This window comes from Poecilia reticulata, linkage group LG9, assembly GCF_000633615.1.
Source record: "Poecilia reticulata strain Guanapo linkage group LG9, Guppy_female_1.0+MT, whole genome shotgun sequence".
In the NCBI taxonomy this organism is placed as follows: Eukaryota; Metazoa; Chordata; class Actinopteri; order Cyprinodontiformes; family Poeciliidae; genus Poecilia; species Poecilia reticulata.
Window position 1 is genome coordinate 12,534,146 of NC_024339.1, and position 21,121 is coordinate 12,555,266.

General features: G+C 37.8%; 1 protein-coding gene across 1 annotated transcript in view; it reads right to left on the reverse strand.

The window, feature by feature from the left end:
- The window catches only part of ptgs1 (prostaglandin-endoperoxide synthase 1), a 14,920-nt gene extending 4,131 nt beyond the window's left edge, over window positions 1-10,789 (reverse strand). The window contains exons 1-9 of the mRNA XM_008417959.1: window positions 10,663-10,789; window positions 10,506-10,580; window positions 7,229-7,345; window positions 6,954-7,094; window positions 5,843-5,986; window positions 5,592-5,773; window positions 5,415-5,498; window positions 3,483-3,729; window positions 772-1,058 (exon numbers count right to left, since the gene is read on the reverse strand). Of these exons, the coding sequence (XP_008416181.1) occupies window positions 772-1,058; window positions 3,483-3,729; window positions 5,415-5,498; window positions 5,592-5,773; window positions 5,843-5,986; window positions 6,954-7,094; window positions 7,229-7,345; window positions 10,506-10,580; window positions 10,663-10,669 (1,284 nt within the window). The 5' untranslated portion in view covers window positions 10,670-10,789. The remainder of the gene's footprint in view (window positions 1-771; window positions 1,059-3,482; window positions 3,730-5,414; window positions 5,499-5,591; window positions 5,774-5,842; window positions 5,987-6,953; window positions 7,095-7,228; window positions 7,346-10,505; window positions 10,581-10,662) is intronic.
- Between the last annotated feature and the right edge of the window lie 10,332 nt (window positions 10,790-21,121).

Consider the following 21,121-nt stretch of genomic DNA (forward strand, 5'->3'; position numbering starts at 1 on the left):
GGAACACGGTGCGCTAAATGATAAAACATAAATTAACGAAGCTTCGAGGCAGGTCAATTTTCCTCGAGGAATTTTAATAATCGAGGTACTCGAATCACTCGAGGAATCGTTTCAGCCCTAATTCTTTCAATGTGGATGAAATGATCAGGTCAAAAACATTGAGGTTTTAAATACTTTGAGCATCACAGTCAGAGTGGACATTGAAATCAATAAAATGATAGAAAAGTAAGATTTTGAATGGCCTAGTTAAAGTCTACAACTAAATCTGACAGAACATGTTTCCGCACAATGTGAATGACACTGAAAAGGCAGCGTGAACAAAATGATATTATAATTATATCATATTAAAAGTAAAAAAGAGGGATGTTGACTTACTCTTCTCAAAGCTGAATGAATAAGTTTCAGTGTTTACATTTTAGTTTTTCCACCTTTTTCTTTTTTCCCCTCTGACATATTCTTTGTTTTTTCTGTTGAAATAGGAAGGATATTTACTTTTACCACACCATGTGAAGAAAGCGTTTTTAAATAACTTCCCTTTATGTCTCAATAATCTTGCATTTCAACATGGCTGTCTGGACTCATACGAGAGGAAGCGGTTACTAAAGTTAGTTTTTTAGACAAAGCATGATTTATGCAATTAACTAAATTAGTTTTTTATTTGCTAGTTTACTTGCCGCTTGTTTCACACAGCTTTCTTTCAGAACGTAACATCTGCATGCATGATCATCATGATTCCCACACGCAACAAAATGTAAGCTGCTATATTTTTACCTGTCCTGCAGACTGCCGAGAGAAAGCATCCACCAGCTTCTCCACGCCGTAACGCGTCAGGATGGAGGTGTTGTACAGAAACTGGGAGTACGGGATTTCTTCTCCGTCGATGAGGAAGCTGTCCGGCATGAGCGGGTGCCAGTGGTAGAGGTGGGAGAACTCCAGGGCGATGCGGTTAGTGTACTGGAAGCGCACACCGAAGAGCAGGGAGGGGTCGTACTTCAGCTTCAGGTGGTAGCCGCTCAGGTGCTGCACGTACTCCTCTATTATAATGTTGATGATCTCACCTGGGAATTAAAGGTGACCTATTATGCTTCCTTGAACAGGTTGCCACAGATCTAAAGACTATAGAAAACATGTTCATAACATTTTTTTGCACAAAATTGCTCTTAGATTATGAGGTTTTAGTCGGGTCATCTTGATCTCCGTTCAGTATGAGCTGTTTTAGGGCCTCTTGTCACTTTAAATCCAAATGAGCTGCTGCTGGCCACGCCTCCAAACTCAATGTTTACACTCGCACGTGAAAATGGCTGCAAGCAGATACACAGTTATGCAATCATACATCTTTGAAAAGCAGAAGTGGTACCTCCTGCATAACTAATAACAGTGCAGCAAGTTTCAAAGCAAATTTTTTTTGCCAATGATCTGCTGTAGGTCAGTACTCCGGCAACTTTTCAAAGCAAGACGTTTTAAGCTATGATGTAAGGCAGTTCAAATTTCTGAACTGCATTACAATATAAGAATATTTCAGTAAAATGATCTGCCCAGCAGGTGGAGTACATTCACCACCAGAAAACCATTCAGTGGTGGGCAATCCTGGTCCTCAGGGGCCGGTTTTCTGCAACTCTTAGACGTCTCTCTGGTCCAACACATTTGCTGAATCACCTCCTAAGTGCAATCAAGTTCTCCAGAGTCCTGCTAACGACCTCATTATTTGACCCAGGTGTGTTGAAGTAGAGACACACCTAGAAGTTGCAGGAAACCGGCCCTCGAGGCCTGGAGTTGCCCACCCCTGCCTTAGATCAACTTCCTACTTACCACACATGAAGCACACAGAGTGAACGACCAAATCATTTGTCCCACGACAATTCAAATGTACTTATGGGGATTTGATTCAGAACTAATTTTGTTTTTTTGCTCTCTGTAATATCTGTCCATTGAAACTACTGATAAATGGGTCAATAGATTTACATAAAAATATCACCCATGTTTCTGTTCCACATTTGTGTAACTTCATGTACTGTTGCAGACCACAGTTTTTCACAAGCAGATAAAAGTTTAAACTGGTATTGTGGTGCATCTTTTGCACGGTCTGTATTTCTTTGTAATACCAACAAGTAACGTGAGAAAATGACACAGAACAAGCAAAAAATGCCATCAATATTTGAGTATCTTAATTTTGGCCTCATTCCAAAACTTTAACCAGGACACATGTCAGTTTTACTTAGATCCTAGGAACTGTGAAGCATTTATGGGAAGCTGCCACATCATGAATAGATTTTAAAATAATTTTTGTGCTTTTAAACAGTTGATATTGTTGCCATATTGTTAAATAACATGCCATCCAGCACAGTCATTGCTTCACTTAGACTAAACAAATGAGTTCAAATTGGGAAGTAGCCAATCAAAAGCATGACTCATTCAAAAAGCTCTAAAAGTCATTCAGAATTGTTTGCTAGCTGAAATAATAAAACAATCTTTTTGTACAGATTTTCCCATGAAAAACATACAAATCCTGTTTGTCTCAGATTGGTTTGTTGATTTGACATCAGGATCATTTTAAATATGTTCAGTTGTTTATAATTTAACATCTGGTGGAGCACAGCTGTACATCTAAGCCAGTGGTGTCCGAACTTTTTGTCACAGGCAGCAAATTTAAACTGCTGCTGGGCCACAAAATGTAATACAAAATGCAGAAATTAGTTTTATTGGGTCCTTTTTGTTTGTTTTGTTTTACCTGCTCATGTTTGTTCTGGATGTAAACAAACATTTACATCCAGAAACAGTGGAGAGCAAAAAGGCGATTATTTTCCTTGTTTATTTTGTGATTATTTATAAGTGATCGTCTGAACATATCGGTATTTGATTAGCTAGTTGACGCATCTGCTCTACTGATGAGCTGTCAGAGAGTTGGTGTGTGGATCGCCTTATACTCACCCGAAATCCACAGCACCTCTACATGTTAAGTTTGTCAAAGTCAAGCTAGCATAACTGAACTACTTCCCACTCCCTCGTTATGTTTTTTCTTAATTAAAACTTATTTTTTCTGACTTTTTTGATCTAGTTGTCATAGTGTTGACAGTTAGTAGCAAAGCACTGCATCCCTTTTTCTTTTGTATATTATGCGTTTAAGATTTACCGTGTTAAGTTGACAACTTGACAGCTAAAACTGATGGTGGTCATCGTTAGCGAGCGGCTTTTCTGCCCTCCAACATGGAGATTGGGCCGGGTTCTGCCACACCTGACGTTACGTTGCAAAGTGTCTATTTTGTTGGCAAAATTTTTATTTTTATCATTCCTGACTTGTGGTCAGGGGCCAACAAAATAATTTCAAGGACCACAAATGGTCCCCAGCCCACACTTTGGACACCCCTCATCTGAGCAGGTTTTAGATACTTTTCTCTTTCATATCATCCACCTCATGTACATCATATAAGCAGAATAAATAATAAACCAGAGTAAATATTTTAAAATACACGTGACATACGCACCAATAATGATGAGTCTGGTGGTCTGGAAAAGCTGCTCATCATCCCAGGTCGGATGTTCGCCCTTCAGGATGTCACACACCCGGTTGTGCTCCCTCAGCCAGATGGTGGCGTACATGGTGAGGCCTGGGATGAGTCCGAACACTTCCTGTCCGATGGCGAGCTGCTGCTCAGCGGGGAAACTTTCAGGGTACACCATGTCCACTGGGACCTCAGACACCGGGGGAGGGTACATCTCCCCGTTGATCAGCTGTGGAGCGTCAATCAGGAGTCATTTCACCAGTAACTTCTTTATCAACTTAGCTTCCTGTGCCCTGATGAAGACCTCAAACTGCTGCGATTTCATCAGATGAAACAACATCTTCATGCAGAGAGGTTATCAGATAAGCTGGCTTCTCTTAGACCAAAATCTGAATGTTCGATAATGGATTTTCAGCTACCAACGGTGACGCCATCTTCAACCACTGTTGTCATTATCTTGACTTATTCTAAGAAGTCGACAAGTAACAGGATATGAGAATTTTCTTCACGCAGTCGTCACAGCAGGAGCTGAAGAACAGAAAATTGTGTAAAACTAAAGAAGTTATTACAAAGTACAACACATCTGTAATTAATAACTAATTGCTTCTCTTGTTTGGTTTGTAGTCTTCGTCTCAAGTTTAATATTTAACATTTTCCCATGGGCCACAAAACATTTCGTTTTTAAAACACAAATGTTTTGTTTTACTTTATCTGTTACATGCTAAATAATCTAAAAGTGAAATATTTTGAGGAAATAAATTAAGTAGTCAGCAGAAAATGGATTTGTAAGTCATGCTGGATGTGAAAAATTAAAAAGGGTCTCACGCTTATTTAGATAGATAATTAAGAGCTGAAACATAACTTTTCTATTTTTTTCCTTTTTGACCACAGAAACTGCTGCAAAAATAGCTTTACAGAAGTTGCGCATTACAAAAAGAGTTTGGAGTTGACAGCTAAAATATCAAGACATTGTTAAATTAAAGGACAAACAATTAGGGCTTTGACAGTGATTAGAAAACAAAAATAATGTTAGTAAACAGCATTTCACTCAGATTGGTAGCTTGTTTTGCCTTCTGATAATATCAACTATCAATATGTTTATTTCAACTTTAGTAATGTTAAAATAAATGAGCACTGTAAAATAGAAAATGGCTAATATTACATGTTGACAGAACTCAAAAAGTTATTTTAGAATAATTTTGTCTATTAAAATAAAAGTGGATAAAGAGGAAGTGTCTTATACTGCTGGAAAATAAATCAATAATATCTATCGCGATGGACATGTGATCGGTATCAGTACATAATACATATGATAGAATATTCAGTAATTTCCCAGAACTGCACAGCATGTAGGCAGAGGAAGGCTTTGGCCTCTCAATCTCTAACGTTCATCTAAGAAAGATTGGCGGCATCAACAAACCCACAACTAAGAAAGATTGGCGGCATCAACAAACCCACTCACTCTGGCTACCTAGCAACAACTTGCTGAGTAACTTGTGGCTGCCTAGCAACACCCTGCTGAGTAACTGGCACAGCAGCAGTTTAAAGTTATACCACTCATAGCCTCATAACTGCTTAAAAATTAAAAACAACACTGTGGAGTGAAAACTGGAAAAAAAAACCAGGCCACCAGTTTGGCAGTATTTCAGAAATTTAAAACAAAAATCTGATCAATAATTATTGATATCGACTGATATGAAACACTTTTATCGTGATTCGTTTTTCAGCCATGTTGCCCAGCCCTCATAGCTTTTATCTTATCAGTGAATTTAGCTGATATTTTTTAACGTGAGGGTTATGGTGATAGATTATTTCCATTTTATTGCAGCTGAGCTCAACGTTACGTGATTGATCACAGATATTGAGGTGGAAAATCAGACTAAACAGCCCGACTTTACATGTCCCAACTATTACCTGATATTTTAGCTTTCCATCTTTATGAAGCCGAAGCTGATGCTGCCTTTCAAGCTCTTCTCCATATATGTTGCTTGCATCTACCTAATTGGATAAAAACACATAAATCGGGTATTAAACTCAACAAATGCTGACTACAACCAGACCTATGTTGCTTATTGCTCTCTTGTGTCTCACCCCATGCCCCAAAGCCTTGGTGAATCCTACGGGAGCTTTGTGACTTTTCTTGAAGAACTGGTGTGTGAAGTGTTGAGCCATGAAAGCAAACATCAGATTGGTTCCCTGAGGATCTGGCCTGAATTCCCGCCTTTTAAAATATTTCTCACATAACTCTTTGGGGTCAGGAAGAACGGGTTTACCTGTGAATTTATGCTCAGTTTAAGATTTCATTGGGGCTAAATGAGTGTTAGAAGTTGTAAAGGCCTCACCGTTGGTTCCCATTGGCAAAGGGCAATCTTCAGGTACAGGAGGGAGGAGGCGGGTGTAGTAAGAGACATTGTTGTACGACTCCCAGCTGATGTACCCGTACTTCGTGTTGTAAGTTGGCGGACTGGGAATAAGTTCATTTCTGACTGTAACAAGAAAGGGATTAGCTTGTTTGTATGAGTTTTCAGACAGTTTTCATGTTGCAACATTTCTGAAAAGATGCAACTGTTGTGCCAACTGAAAGGGAGAAAATACAAAAATAAAGAATGGCTTAGTGGTGATTTTACATTATTTCTCTGTATGTTATCGAGTTGAACTTTGTTCTTTTTGACATGGGAAACAAGCCGTCTTACAATTTTTAGTCCAGAGACTAAATTGTCTCTTGGACAATTTAGTCAGGGGATAGTCAGCCTTCTATCCCCTGAAAAACGTTTCCAGGATTAAAGGACTAATGTCCTAGCAAGATCTAGAAAAACTTATCCATGCGTTTGTCTTTAGTTGTACTGATTACTGTAACAGCTCTGTCTAAAAATCAAACAGCTGCAGCTGATCCAGAACGCTGCTGCTAGCGTTCTGACTAAAACCAGAATGAAAGAGCACATCTATCCTGCACTGGCTCCCGGCAGCTCAGAGAAAAGATTTTAAAATGCTCTTTATAAACTATTTACTATTTACATTTAAGTCAAACCAAAGCTTACAATCACAAAGTTCAAGGTCCAAAATCCTAAATTGCAAACTGAAGAACATAAACATAAATAGACCACAAAAATAAACCATGAATATTAAGATAACTGGGCAGGTGAACCAGCAGTGACTCATCCAAAAACCTAAACCAAATGAGTAACACCTGAAACTTTGTGGACGGAATGAGCTTTCAAGAGCTGAAACTAAGTGCTTGAAAAGCAACTTTTGGTTTTCCTCACTATTCAGATCTCTGGATGGCTTAAAAAAATAAACCTCCACCAAGCGTTTCTGACCACAAATGAAAAAAACTAGAAGAAAAATATTAGTCAATATCAAAAATGAACTGAAGTACAGGATGCAAAATGTTGCATTATCTGTTTGAGTCTGACTGTGTTTTAAAGACTGAGTGGTTTTGACGCCTTAACTTACCAGTCAGCACGATTCTCATGAAGGTATCTCGCAGGAAAGAGTTGTTGACGATGGTCCAGAACCACTGGTAATGGGTCAGAAGGAAATGAGCCACTCCAGGACCGGGCTTCAGCATCAGATAGATTCTGGTCCAGAACTCCGCTGTGCAGAAATAAAAGCAAAACGTACCTTTTTACTTTGAAAAAGCACCGTTGGAGAAATATTTAAGGCGCTATGCAGACAATAAACCACAAAAATAATCACATTAGAAGTTACTGAACAACAAATTGTCTTACGAGTGGTGCAGTTTTTTCCGTGGAAACCTGTTCGGGTGCAGTCACAGCTGTAGCTTTCTGTACCGAATCGCACACACACACCTCTGTTCTGACAAGGGTAGTAGCAACAGGGATTCACTGGAATAAAAAACAGTTTATACAAATAATGAATAATTACACTGAGGTACGCCCTGTTTAAGCAGCTGGGTGGATATTTGGCTCGTTAACCATTTAGAGAACTAAATCCTAATTTGTAAATAACACTGTCCTAACACCATCTGTAACAACACAACAAAACGGAAACAAAATGTACATTACATGAAACCAAGCATTTTTTGAAGATAGTTAAAGCTGCAGTATGTAACTAATACATATTTTTTAAAACTCACCATGTCGACAGATAAGCTGTGAAAACATCAATCTCCTTCACCTTCTCCCTGGGCTACTTTGTTGTCTAAATAAAAGCATACGCTCCAAGGCAAAAACAACCAATCAAAAACCAGAGGAGGGTCTTAGTGCTGTCAATCAACCTCATGTAGTCGCTACTTAATGTACTAATGGTGGAGAAACAACTTACTGTCAGAAGAAACCCATTTATCCGCCATCATTTGTGGCCATGCTAGCTAGCATTAGCACTAAAACAGGCTATGCTAGCTGCAGCTTAGCAGAAAGCAAGGAGCTCTGAAGCTCCAGTATGTCACTTTTATTAAAACAATTATTTTGTTTTCACATATCTGTTAAATTAGCATTTATGTCATGACTGTATAAGACAATTTGTGAAAATTGAGCTTCTCTGCCTTCTCCCAGTGCTCCCAGTACTAACTACTGAAATACACCTCCCAGTCAGAAACATCCAATCAGAGTCAGGAGGAAGGTCTCAGCGCTGTCAATCACTCTCCTGCTCACCTCTTCCTGTTGCACTATGCTAAGCTACAGCTAGTTCACCACAACATAGGCTACCATGAATGCTAATGCTGGTTAGCATAGCCACAGATGATGGCTGATAAGTGGTTTTCCTATAACAGTAAGTTTGTTTTTATACCATTAACACATTAAGCATTGTACAAGAGGACGATTGACAGCAGTAAGACCCTCCTCCTGGCTCTGATTGGTTGTTTTTGACTGAGTGGTTCAGACCGCAACAGTAGCGGTCTGAAGAAACTCATTTCTGTAGCATCTACAAAAATGAGTTTGGCTTTTTTTTTTTACACAGATCATCTCTCTGATTGGTGAGAACGATTCATCTCATCTGTTTAAATAAAGAGTATGAGTTGGCGGTCCGTCACAGGACAAGCAACCACGCACATGAGGTAATTCAGGGAAACTGTGACTGGTTTATGTAGGAAGAACGTGATGAAGAACCCAGAGAGAACCCAAACATGCAAACTCCATGCAAATTCAGATCCAGGACTTTCCTGCTGCATGTAGCAGTTCTGCTGCGGCTCCACAATGGAGTTCTTCTTGAATCCAAAGTGATTAATTTGTGTAAAACATGGATGAGGACACAGGAAGCAAAATTTAAGAAGGGATTACAACTAAAGTCAAATATAGCTGCTCCTTTTAATTAATATTAAAACTGTATTTTTTTGGTGTGAAGTCGACATATTTGGAGCTTGTTCAGTCCAACTCTTCTTATTTTCTCGTCGGCTCTTAACACCATTTCTTTCCTAATTTCACTCATTTTCTGCATTCAGAAGTCTGGAGTTACTCTGGCGTGACGTGGCGCAGATGGAGCAATGACTCAGTCAGATAGTGAAACCAAGCTCTGACACTAAAGAGCAGCATGACGGGGCGTTTTGAAACGCACTCTGCATCCAGGCCTTAAACTCGCATCAGGTTGCCTCATTGTTTCCCAGCAGAACATTTATGCCCAGTCACCACCAACATTTGGCTTCACCAGGAAATACCAGCACTCACACACAGGTGACAATGCTTGAACTCTAAGCTGTCGCCATTTTTACAGGAACTGGCTTTATATGCAGAGCTGTTAACGTCTATTTCTCACAACCCAACCACTTCCACATATCTTTAACACTTGCTGTATTCGGGCTTCCTGCCCTGCCTCCTTACAGAAGTTCAATGTGATAATGTGACTTTTTATCGCATAGAAAAGCCCCATGGACAACAGTAACGAGGTTTCCAATAATAGAAAGCATAAAAATATGTGATGTTTGAGGTAATATTTTAATGTGCATTCATTATATAGTGAATTTATTTTTATGACACTCATTCACACAGGCTCTGCAAAAACTAAAATTTTGTCTTATGTCAGGTCCTCCAGTTCTGTGGATCGCAATGAAAAATATTTCTCATTCTTAAAAACATTTCAGGATTTTTACTTGCAGGTATATGATGATGTAATGATGCCAAAACTATATTGTGAAACAAGGTGAGACTGAGTTTTACAGATTATGTGACTGATAGCTTTAGCCGCAATATTTGCACATCTCAAGCTTCTTTTTTCCCTCGTTTGCCTCATTTTTAAACTCATTAACGTAACGTATTCAACAGGTTCACAATGAAAAGAATACATCATATTTTTTTGCAAATGACTTAAAGTTGACTCTTTGGCATTGCTTTTAAAAAAATAAGCTAGTCATACGTTCACTGTAGTAGCTTTCCAAGATGTTACACATCTTTTCACATTTTGCAGCATTTCAACTACAGACCAGCTGTATTTTATTGGGATTATATGGAATAGACCAGCAGAATGGAGGGGATTAGCAGGAAAATACTGTTTGCATTTTTGATACTCCCAAATAAAATCTATTATTCGAATAATTTTGTGTGCAGTTGAAGAATGGCGCACAATTGAGCTGATGCAGATGGGCATTTACAATTTTTTTTTGTTTGGTTTTATTTTATATCATTTTAAGCATGGCCACATGGTGACATTTTAATCAAATACAAATTGGGACATCACCCATTCATTAAAGCAATTAGTGGTGAGTGATACGGATTTTGAACATTTTATCACCATATTTTATGGTACCGTCATGATAACAATAAAAATAACTATTAAATGTTTTTTTTTGGAACAAATGTTGGAACAAATCTATGAAAACTAACACTGCACATCAAACTCTGCGATGGCAGAGTCATCCTGTAGGGATGCTCAATAAAGATTACCTTGGAGTGGCCTAGTTAAAGACCAACTTAAACTGTCTGTGCTCAAAAATCTCAAATTCTGTCTGTTTTAAAGCAATTTTGTAAACAAAAGTGTGCCAAAATTCCAACCTTTAAGTGTGACTCAAAAAAGGAAAAACAGAAGATCTGTGTAATTTTAAAAACTACTTGCCTGCACTTGACTCAGCAGCACCTGAGGATGATTTCATCAGCAGCAGAACCGCCAAGATGGAAAACAAGCTAAACCCTGCGAACGTTTACAGAGAAACAATAATGATGCAACATCTGCAGTTCATCCAAATTATGTAATTTGTACTTTTAGCACTCACCTTTCATGGTTGCTTGAATTAAATGAAAGTTGTCTGGAGATGTTTCACAGACAGGGCTGTTCTGACAAACGGTTGAAGGTTTCTTTCCTCCATCCGACTGTCTGAGTCTCACTGGCTTTATGAGATACCAAAAGTGGGCGTTCACCCTGTGCCTTCCACTTCCTCTATTTAATAGATTTTAAACACAACCTAATGCACTTCAGAGTGTTTAAAATTACATTTTCTATGCTTGTATTTCAAGTCAAATTGTTCTCCTGTTAAGAATTGTAAGTATTTGGCATAGAGATTATTCAAATAAAACCAAAATTGCGTGTAAGTTAATAAACTTTTCATTTATCTATTAATTCAAACGCTCATCAGCTGGAAGTTGACAGAATCAAAGAGCTTTGTCTCCCCCTACTGGCGAATTTGTGTAACAACCATTAGCGAAGTGACTAACTGCTGCTGCATAAAAATTATCTGCAGAAACGGATCATTTTTAAACATTTACTGATTATATTTTTATGCTGCATAAAAATGGTCGGCATAAACAAGACCCAAAATTATATTTTTATGCTTAATTTCTTAGATACCTAGATTTGTTAAAATATTTTTTGCAGTAAATGCAGCACTGATAAAAAAAATAAAAAAACAGAAGAAGGGGAAGTTTGTATGGAAGTACATATGTGTCACCAGGATTTGAATGAAAAAAATGCCACTTAAATTTTAATGCTGCAAATTTTACTTCCTCTTTCAATGTAGAAACATAATCACAATACATTTTTAGCCAATTTGCTAATTAGTGATGCACCAATAAGAAAATTTTGGATAAAGTTAATAGTATTACTGTTATGGACGATAACCAATACTGAGATATTATTTGAGAAAACATACTTTATACTTACTGAATCGACACATCATGTTAAAAATTGAGAAATATTGCCCAGTACTGACCATAATGCAGATTTTTCACGTGTCACTAAATTTATAATGAAATTTTGACAGTTTATTTTTGTTTCCAACTGTTTCCCCTTTGTTAAATCATAAATGTGTCCTCTCTTTAAAAATGTGAAGTATGTAAATCTGCATACATACTTCACAAGTGTGTATTGTAAATATTGTAAATCTGCAATATTCTTGTAGAGACATGTCTCTACAAGAAAAAGGTGATAAAATCATTGTTTTTAGTATTAATTTGGCATTAATGATAATTCCAATATGTACTGTGTTTCAGTTTTAGTTACTTTTTGTATTCTGCCTGGTTTTTCTTCAATAAATCGCAGATTATGTTGATTATGGATCAGTTTCTGTTCTGCAATAGTTCCTAACCAAAATCCAATGTAACCTTAAAAGTAACCATGACAATCAACAAAGAAAGCCTCTAGGAACTTGGCTTGTTCGAAAACCACAGATTTTCGGGATTATGATTTGTCCTTTTTCTTATTTTTTCTTTCTTTTTGCCAATTTTGACAAATTATCCATGCCAGAATCAGGAAGAAGCCAATTAAAGCTACGGATCTTTATCTTTCATAATGTCTTCCCAATCTGCCGAACACATTTTTGTCGTTTGTGGTCAACCACTTCATCACATGATGCTTCAGACTCAACATAAACCAGTTTCTTCCCCAGATAATCCTTGTTGGACATCTTTTCAATTCATTTCTTTTTCAAATCCCTTTCTATATAAAATCAATTTGCAGACGCCATTTTTTTGGAGGCGTTTAGGATTCGACCAACATCTCTGTCTTCAAAGACCCAACAGTATTTGTGTTTCACTCTCTTTCTTAGACATGATTGATGTGATAAAGAATGAGACGCATCAGGAACTAATTATCAAATCAGCGTTTCCCGCCTTACGAGCACGGCTCCTTTTGGCACGAGCCTCCTCTGCCCGTTGCCATGGTGATGCTGGCGCGGGCTAGGCCTGCCGCTTCCTATGGCGTTTCTGGTAATTGAAATCAGATGCTCCCCTGAGTTGAAACCTGTGCCGGGAGTAACCTGGAAGCATTTATTTTACGGAGAAGATGTTTAGTTAAGCCACGCTGCGCTCTGTAAACGAGGCTCTGGTGATAAATACAATCGGTGAAAGCAATGGAGGATGGTTCCTTCTTCCTTCCCCCGGTTCAGGTTACAGATTAGCAGACTTCCTGTTCAGTCGGAGAGCTGTCCAATCGGACTCACAAAGCCGGCATCTCTACACAAGTCTGGCAGCTGCAGGTGATGCTAACTCTTCTAAAGTCCACCGGTGGTCTAATTCAAACAATTAAAATCTACTCAGAACTAATCTAAACAATAGATTATTTAAAGTGCAATGACAAACTACCTCCAAAATCAGCAAGATGGTTGCATGTCTCAGTCAATGCTTGCAGCAACCATAAAGTATTATAATTATTAGAGCTATTATAGAGCTATTATAGATATAAAAAAAGAGTAATATAAAAAAAGAGTACATTTCTACCAAAAAACTCTGAAAACTTCTGGGGAAAATAAATTGAAACTTTTAGGTTTGGAAAGATTTGCTAGAAAACACTGAGAAATTTTTATTTTAATCTCAGAATTTCTTTTCTTAAAATTTGGATTCTTTTTTTTTTATTATTTGAAAATTCGAACGTTTTCATCTTATGGAACTCCAGAAAATTTCAAAAGTCAGAAACTTTTTTTATCTTAGATATTTCAGATATTTCCAAGTTCTTTTTTCCAAGAGGTTTTATCTTGCAAATTTTTTTTAAATTTTAAACTCAGAAATTTCTCAGTTAATTCTGAAAGAATTCTGAGATATTTCCCCCTCAGCTGCATTTTCTTCCCCTCTGACTCCCCCACTTGACTCCTTTAGACTAGCCAGCAACAATTAGCAAACACATCAGCTGAGCTCGTTATACAAGCTAAATCTCAGTTCAGTGCCGGTAAAGACGTTGCTAAAGGAGCGCTGTTGTGATGACAACCTGAGGGCTGAGTTTCAGAAAGAGCAGGAGTTTTTAAAGAGACAGAGGCCCCATTTGAAGGCGTTAAATTACAAAGTAAAATTTCTAAGAAATGTTTGATATATATAGGATTTTTAAAACTGAAGGTAACATAATTACTTGATTGTGGTATAAAGTGGCACAATACTACCCGGAAAACATAATGTTTTAATCAGCTTGTGCCCTATAAGCCACTGTAACAAACAAATGTAAAATGTTTCCGCATGCTTAACAGATTCATGTGTTTTTGTTTGGCTAAACAAATAGCATTGCTATTCAAATCTTGGTCCACTGCTTATTGTAATATAAGACTGCAGTGCATTTATATAAAATATAAATTTTAGCGTGCCCCCCCCAGACACGCCCCCAGCAGGAAGGCTACTCTGAACCCAAACCCTTTAGGTTCAGAGTAGCCTCCTAAATGCTGACAGTGGTAAATACGCTCGGCCTCCGTCGCTTCTCTTTGTATCTTCTGCTGCCATTTCCTGGCCCACCTTCCACCTTTCTCTAGGCTGATTCGCAGCCCCGTTCACCTTTCCCTGACTCGGCTCGACTGCCGCCCCTCTCTACGAGCCGCTGGGATCAGCAGAGCTGCAGGATATTGCAGCCGGCATCAAACTGAACACGATAGGTCCTGCTTAAATAATCCCAACGCTGAGTCTATTTGAAGTGACAGTTTAAACACTTGCACTCAAAGCTCGGCCGATCGAGGGAGGAGGTGTTGGAGGAGGCTGGGTGGGCCGTGCGTCGGCTGACCTACAGGGTTTTTCTTTGTGATTAGGAACCCGTTTAGCTCTGATTGCTGCGGGTCACTGCAGGTGAGTTGGAAGGAAGTAATTTTCTTTCTGGAGCTTGTTGCCAGATTAGGTAACAGCCTGATCTCTGACTCTGACCGGAGAATCTAAACAAATCCGGGGCTGAAGAAAGGAGTTGGGTCATTTTTCAAAGACTGAAACCACCGATCTTGCTGAATATTTTATTGACGTTAGAAGCCATTTCTAAAGTCAGAGAAGACACATTGTAATGCAAGTTAAAAAAAAAACTAAAGTTGTGTAGTTTTGAATGTGGCCTTTATGCTTCCTTGAACAGGTTAGGCTATGTCTATGGGCTATAAATATGTTCATTGCATGTTTTGCACAAAATCATTCTTAGATAATGAGATTTCAATCTGCTCAGTTCTGCCTATGTTGGTCTCCTTTCAGAATGAGATGCTTTAGGGATTTTCTTCACTTTAAATCCAACTAAGTTGCTGCTGGCCACGCCACCAAACTCAACGTTTACACTCGCTCATGAAAATGGCTTCAAACAGATTCACAATTATACAACCATACATCTGTAAAAAGTATTACATTTGTAGAGCCTCCTCCAAAACATTTGTCTTTTCCAGCAGCCATTGTACTGCATATATGGCGGTAAAACCAGCTGACCAAGTGAGCTGGAACTCCACTTCAGTTGCTAGGCAACGGGCAGAGTTCCACTGGGGTTGCTAGGTAACAGGCTGGGCTTTTGTAATGATGTGCGATCTAACATTTGATCAAAAGCCTAAATTTGGAAAATGTTATTTGAAGTTGAAACCAGATATTTTCATAAACCTAACAAAAAGAAATTTTTCTCACAGTCTCATGTTAAATCAGGCAAAAGTTTTTTGTTTCCAGTTCGAATTACAAAAATTATTTATTTTTGCTAAATGCCAGAGAACTTAGCAAGAACATTTTTTAGAGATTTTTATTGCAGCTCTCTTTGTGTATTGTGTTTAAGCATTTAATTTGAGCATGAAGGTCTTTTACCTTAACATGATTTGTTTGGATAAACATACATTGTAAGTTTTAGCGTCCCTTAGAATGATAAATACTATCAAGACATTATTAATAGTAATAAATTATATCATTAATAGTGAAATTAAATGGTCTTTGTTAGTTCATTTGCATTGCTCTTATCTCTAAAGTGTGGTGTTGGAAAAGTTCAAAAACTTGAAAATGCTTAAAATGCTTGAACTTTGGGGGAAAGACTACAATCCAAAAATATTCATACCCCTGGAACTTTTCCATATTTTGTCACGGAGCATCTGAGATTAGATTAGATTAGATTCACACAGGTGGAATCCATTTATTTATTAGCAGTCATCAGGCAACTTCTGGTGAGGGGGTTGAATACTTTTGCACACCACACTTTTCAGTCTTTTATTTGTAAAAAATCTGAATTGTATACCGCTTTGCATTGATCTATTTCATTAAAGTCCTTAAATGTATTTTTGTTTGTGACAAAATATGGAAAAGTTTGAGTTGCAAGATTAACATTTTTCTCCTGCAAATATAGAATAAAATTATAAAAAGGAAGAAATGTGTTTTATCATGTTTTTATTTGCTTTTCAGAAGCCAAACATGGATGCATTTTTCTGGCTCTCTCTGCTGTAATTTGACTACATGGCAGGCAGCCACATGTGTGCTGTGTTGAAGCTGATCCAACCCACTTATATGAACCCAGGCCAAAACACGCTTCCTGTAAATTAGGTTTTTTTTTGTGCATTTTGTACCTTTGATCTAAGAAGAAAGTTTCTTTTCTGCGGAATTTAATGTTCTGTAATTTATTTTCCACTGATCACAATAAGCTGTTGTGGCATGTAGCCACTGAGGAGGCTGATGTGTTGTTGTAGTTTGCAGAGAACAAAAGCATGCTCAATTCCCCAGGTGGACGCAGAGGAATAAAATAAACACTGCTGAATATTTCCTGTAGCCAGAACTGATAAAAGTGTTTGCAAAATGTCCACAAAAGTCAAAGCACATTAATAAAACAAGATTTTGGATTTCCGTATGCTCTTCAGACATCTGGATCTCTGGATTGCATCTGTTTTGTTGTGCTAAAGCAAATTAATTTGGGGAAGCATTAGATCTATTGGTGCACTTTCACCTGGTTGAGGGAAACCTTCAGCTCCCAGTTCGCCCTCCTGTGGTGGGGCGGATCAGCTGCTTCCTGTCTGCATAGAAAGACACATGCTGTAATCCGCTTGATAAATATCAAGCAGAATTCAGCAATCAGCTGAAAGCAATTTGCATGTCTGTGCTCGAGCCAGCGGCTCGTGATTTTCTCCCCTGTCATCTATCATGGACCACACGCCTGGGCCAAAACACACAATACTCCCAAATTGCTGTCATATGGAGTGCAAGCCCAGAAAAAAAGCCCTTCATTTTTCCTTGTCTATACTTCAAATAAACTTGCATTTGTTGAATATTTTGAGAGAGATTTTTTTTTCTTTCAGTGCAACTTTTCAGAGAGAGCGATGGGGTAATGTGCCATTTCCTTTGTTTGTTGAAAGCTTGGCTGCAGGACTGTAATCTAGACGGGTTTGATCTCAGTGGACGCAGCCTGTTGAACGTTGGACGCTGCTGGATGTCGAGTCTGGAGACGTCAAATTCATCTCCAACAATCAAACATTTACAGACTCGGTTCTCTTTGTTTTAGCCACATATCCCTGTTTCCTTTGTGGTTACTCCTGGAAAATCCTGAATTTCCTTCTACGCACAGCATGTGGTTTTAAACTACCATCTTAAACACATGGACTGATTGTATTTTTATTTGTAATGAATAGAGAGTTTGATGATTTTTCATGATACATCTTTGAACTGTACAAGGGGATCAGCTTTGGGTTGAGTTACAAAGGAATTCAGATTTGGCTCTTTGACTTTAAAATGTGTCCTATTATGCTTCCTTGAACATGTTAGGATTGGTCTATACAAAACATGTTCATTACATTTTAACACAAACTTCTTAAATAATGAGATTTTAGTCTGGTCAGTTCTGCCTATTTTGTTCTCCTTTCAGATTGAGCCGGTTTAGGGTCTCTTGTCACGTTAAATCCAAATAAGCTGCTGCTGGCCATGTCCCCCAACTCAACGTTTTAATTCACATGTGAAAATGGCTGCAAACGGATGCGCAATTATACAACTGTGCATCTTTGAAAAGCAGAAGTGGAGCCTCCTGTGCAACCAACAAGATTGTAGCAAGCGGTTTCTGGATGGAAAGTCAACAACAAAACACTTTTATTGTCCAGTAGCCATTGTACAGTGGTGCTAAGTAACGACAAAGTGGCCCTGGAATGTGGCTTAAGATTCAGGAGGTTTTTGAAACGGCTCATTTTTCAGACACCAAAAAACATTAACATTTTTCCAAGAAACAGATGGGTGGGGATTTTTTAATGCTTGAGCTTTTTGTAGAAACAGTTCAGACCCAAATGGAATTACAAAAATATACACAATAGATTCCCTTTAACCTTTAACAAAATAAATATGTTGCTTCCTTCAGACAACATATTTGTCAGTAAAACAAATCACAAAGCAGCAAGACATTTTTGTTGAAAAGTTAATCCACATTAACATATGTTGTTAAAGGTTAAACTATCATGTTGTTAAAGTTTAAACATCTAATGTTGGAATCCCTGAAGAAGACTGCAGCGGCATGTTCCTTCAGCCAACATGTCAAACAGAAAATCATCCATCCTTCTTGTTTCAGAGGCGAACATCGACATAAACCAGGAATGAAACTCAAGCTCATTTCTTAGTGTATTAAGCAATCTGTAAATATAAGAAACGCAAAGCCCAGAAAAATGTTTCTGATCTAGCATTGCTGTCTGTAGATGATTTTTGTTTTTGCAATAACCTGGCAGTGACGGCAAAAAGACAAAGCATAGAAAAAAAGGCTTATATTTGTTGCTTCCACCTCTGGTCTGTATTTTTCAGATGCTTATTTTTAGCCACAAACCTGATTTTGATGAATGGACCACTACTAGGCTTCTGCAGAACTGCTAATAAAACTAATGCAATTATTTGAATCAGTAAAGCTGAATTTTAACAATGGTTCTCAAACTTCTAGTACTAACATCTGCTGTAACAATTAGGTGTTAGAAAAAGACATGCAAAGAAAAAGCAGCGGTGGATTTTCCTTTTTGATGTCGTTAAGGTAGAAGATTGTTTTAATGTTTTCCAAGTATTAATTTCCAAACAAAGACGCCATAAGACAAGAAAAATTAGGTTTTCTGTAACAATCGAGCCTTTTGTGGTTTTTGATGTCCTGCAGCCGGTTTCTAAAATATTTAAAGTTTGAATCCTGGGAAAAGACTTTCACAAATTGTTAGAATAATTCTTGGTCTTGTCATCATAACAACTCTGAAACCACATAAAACTTTGTTTGAACTGTAACAAATCTTTGAGTTATAAATGATCATCCAGGCAGAAGAGTCAAGTTTCATCGTTTCTAAGAAATTTCTGGTCCTTATGAAACAGGATGGATGGATGAATGGATGGATGGAAGGAGGAATGGACGGATGGATGATGGACAGATGGATCTTAGATGTAAAACTGACCTAAATATTTCAAACTGGTTTTAAAAACTGCGGATCTGGTTTCGGGTTTAACTGGGAGTTCTGGGATTGGTTCCTTCTGGACTTTCAGCTCTTAGTGAATGTAAAGCTGTTACACAAGCATTGCTACTGGACTTTGACAAAAGGTCCCCACCTTCGGACTCGGGGCTTCCCTGTTCCCAGAGCTGTACATAAGACTTTGTCCGCATGTGAACCCGCACCTCCGCTCCGCTCCGCTCCGCTCCGCTCCGACGTCATTCATTGTTTACATAACAGCGCTCAATCTGTCCTCTGGGTCTCATTCTACAGATACACTTATTCAGTAGGTTTAGTAGTTTGTGTTTGTGTTGGCAGTTCGTTGGTCACTTATTGTTTGTCCGCTTGAAGCTGCTACTGACTATCTGCAGATTTTATCGCAGCTGAGATAGCTAAAGCAGCTAGCTAGCTAGCTAGCTATAGCTAAGAACAGGAAACGGAAAGTAACCTTATTTGTTTGCGTAACTATGCGTTATTAGCCTACAGAATTCAAGTGTATCATGTTCTGTTGTGTTTTTCTTAAAGCTAAATGAAGACTACAGTTCTTTTTACTGATAACCCCATACAAGTAAAGTGCACAAAAAATACATAAATTGGTACATAATGTTAGTAAAGAAAATGGAATTTTAAAGTCCGGAAGTTAAAGAAAGTATGCATATTACGATCCACTTTGGCCTGCTTCTTAACCGATGTTATTTTATAATATTGAGAGGCAGAATTCAAAGTCTATGTTGTTTAAGTTTCTGCAGCTTCAGGAGCAAATAAATAAAAAAAAAAATCATGTCAAAATGAAAGCACATATTAAAAAAGAGAACAGAGACAAATACAGCTTCCATTTGTTTGGTTATTTTTTGCTACTTCCTGGAGTATTTTGACTTCTTGATTGTAATTGGCTCTTTTTCATCCAATACTCTGATTGGACTTCACTCAGTACAATTTCTGAAACTGGGTAGACTGGACATATCACACAAAAAAACTTTGTGACAAATATTAAGGTCAAAGAAGTCACCTAAATCTAAACCATAGTAAAAATAAAAAATAATAAGATGTCCTATCCAGAAATGATTCATTTTATTCTTTAAAACTTGAAATGAAGAAAGAAATATCCACCTGTGATTGGCTGCCAATGTGGTTTATTTACATACACTTTCAAATTCAGTTAAAATCAAAGATATTTTATTGCTCCCAAAGGGAAATTAATAAAATTAATTTCTGAATGTAGTTGTTAAATGTATACTTTGAGTGTGAAAGACACCTGAAATTTGACATCTTCTTGGCTCTGTTGGTATTCCATACAAAGGAGATGCACTATAGTGGAGCTTTAACAACTGACTGAACAGCACAGTCAGTTGTTTATGTAAACAGATATGTGTAAACAGCACATATCTGTTTACATAAAGATATGTGCTCACATCAGTTTCCCTGAACTCCTAAATTGGTGGCACAAAAAAAAAAAACGCCACAGAAATTAAGTTTTAGAGCAAAACTGAATTAAAAAATGCCTGGATTTAGATAAAAATCAACACTTTTTAAAGATGAGGTTAAGAATCATTTCAGCAAGCAACTTTTTCATTGCACTACTTTAGCAAATAACATGCTTCGTAACATTTTTGTGGGTTGAAGAGGTCCTCAAATATCACTCAATGGATCCACTCTACACCAGTGAGAAAATGGTCAAAACCAGTCAACAATAGCCCAAACTGGTGCGTTGGTAATGTCACTAAAGTGCGGCGGTAATGGAGGTGAAATAACCAGGTTCCCCTGTCTGAGTCCTCCTCCATCAGGACCAGTTCACTTCTGCTCTCAGGTAATTACAGCCGAAGCACAAAGAGGCTGAAGAGCATCGCAGGAACAATTCAAGCAGAGCGAGACAATGACGTTACAAAATGCTGGTCAATAACCATTAACGTCTCATTGGAGGAATTTTTTTCTGTACAATCATCAAACATGTATCTCTAAGAAAGTCTTTTAAAAAGGCCGCAACTTTATGGGTGTTTTTACAACATCTTATAATCTGGTATTCCTGTGATGTTAAAAGAGATAAAGAGGATTACAGTAAAGTATTAATAAAATTCAACAATGACTGAAGAGTAGAAAAATGTAAAACACTAAATGAAAGAGTAATGTTTTT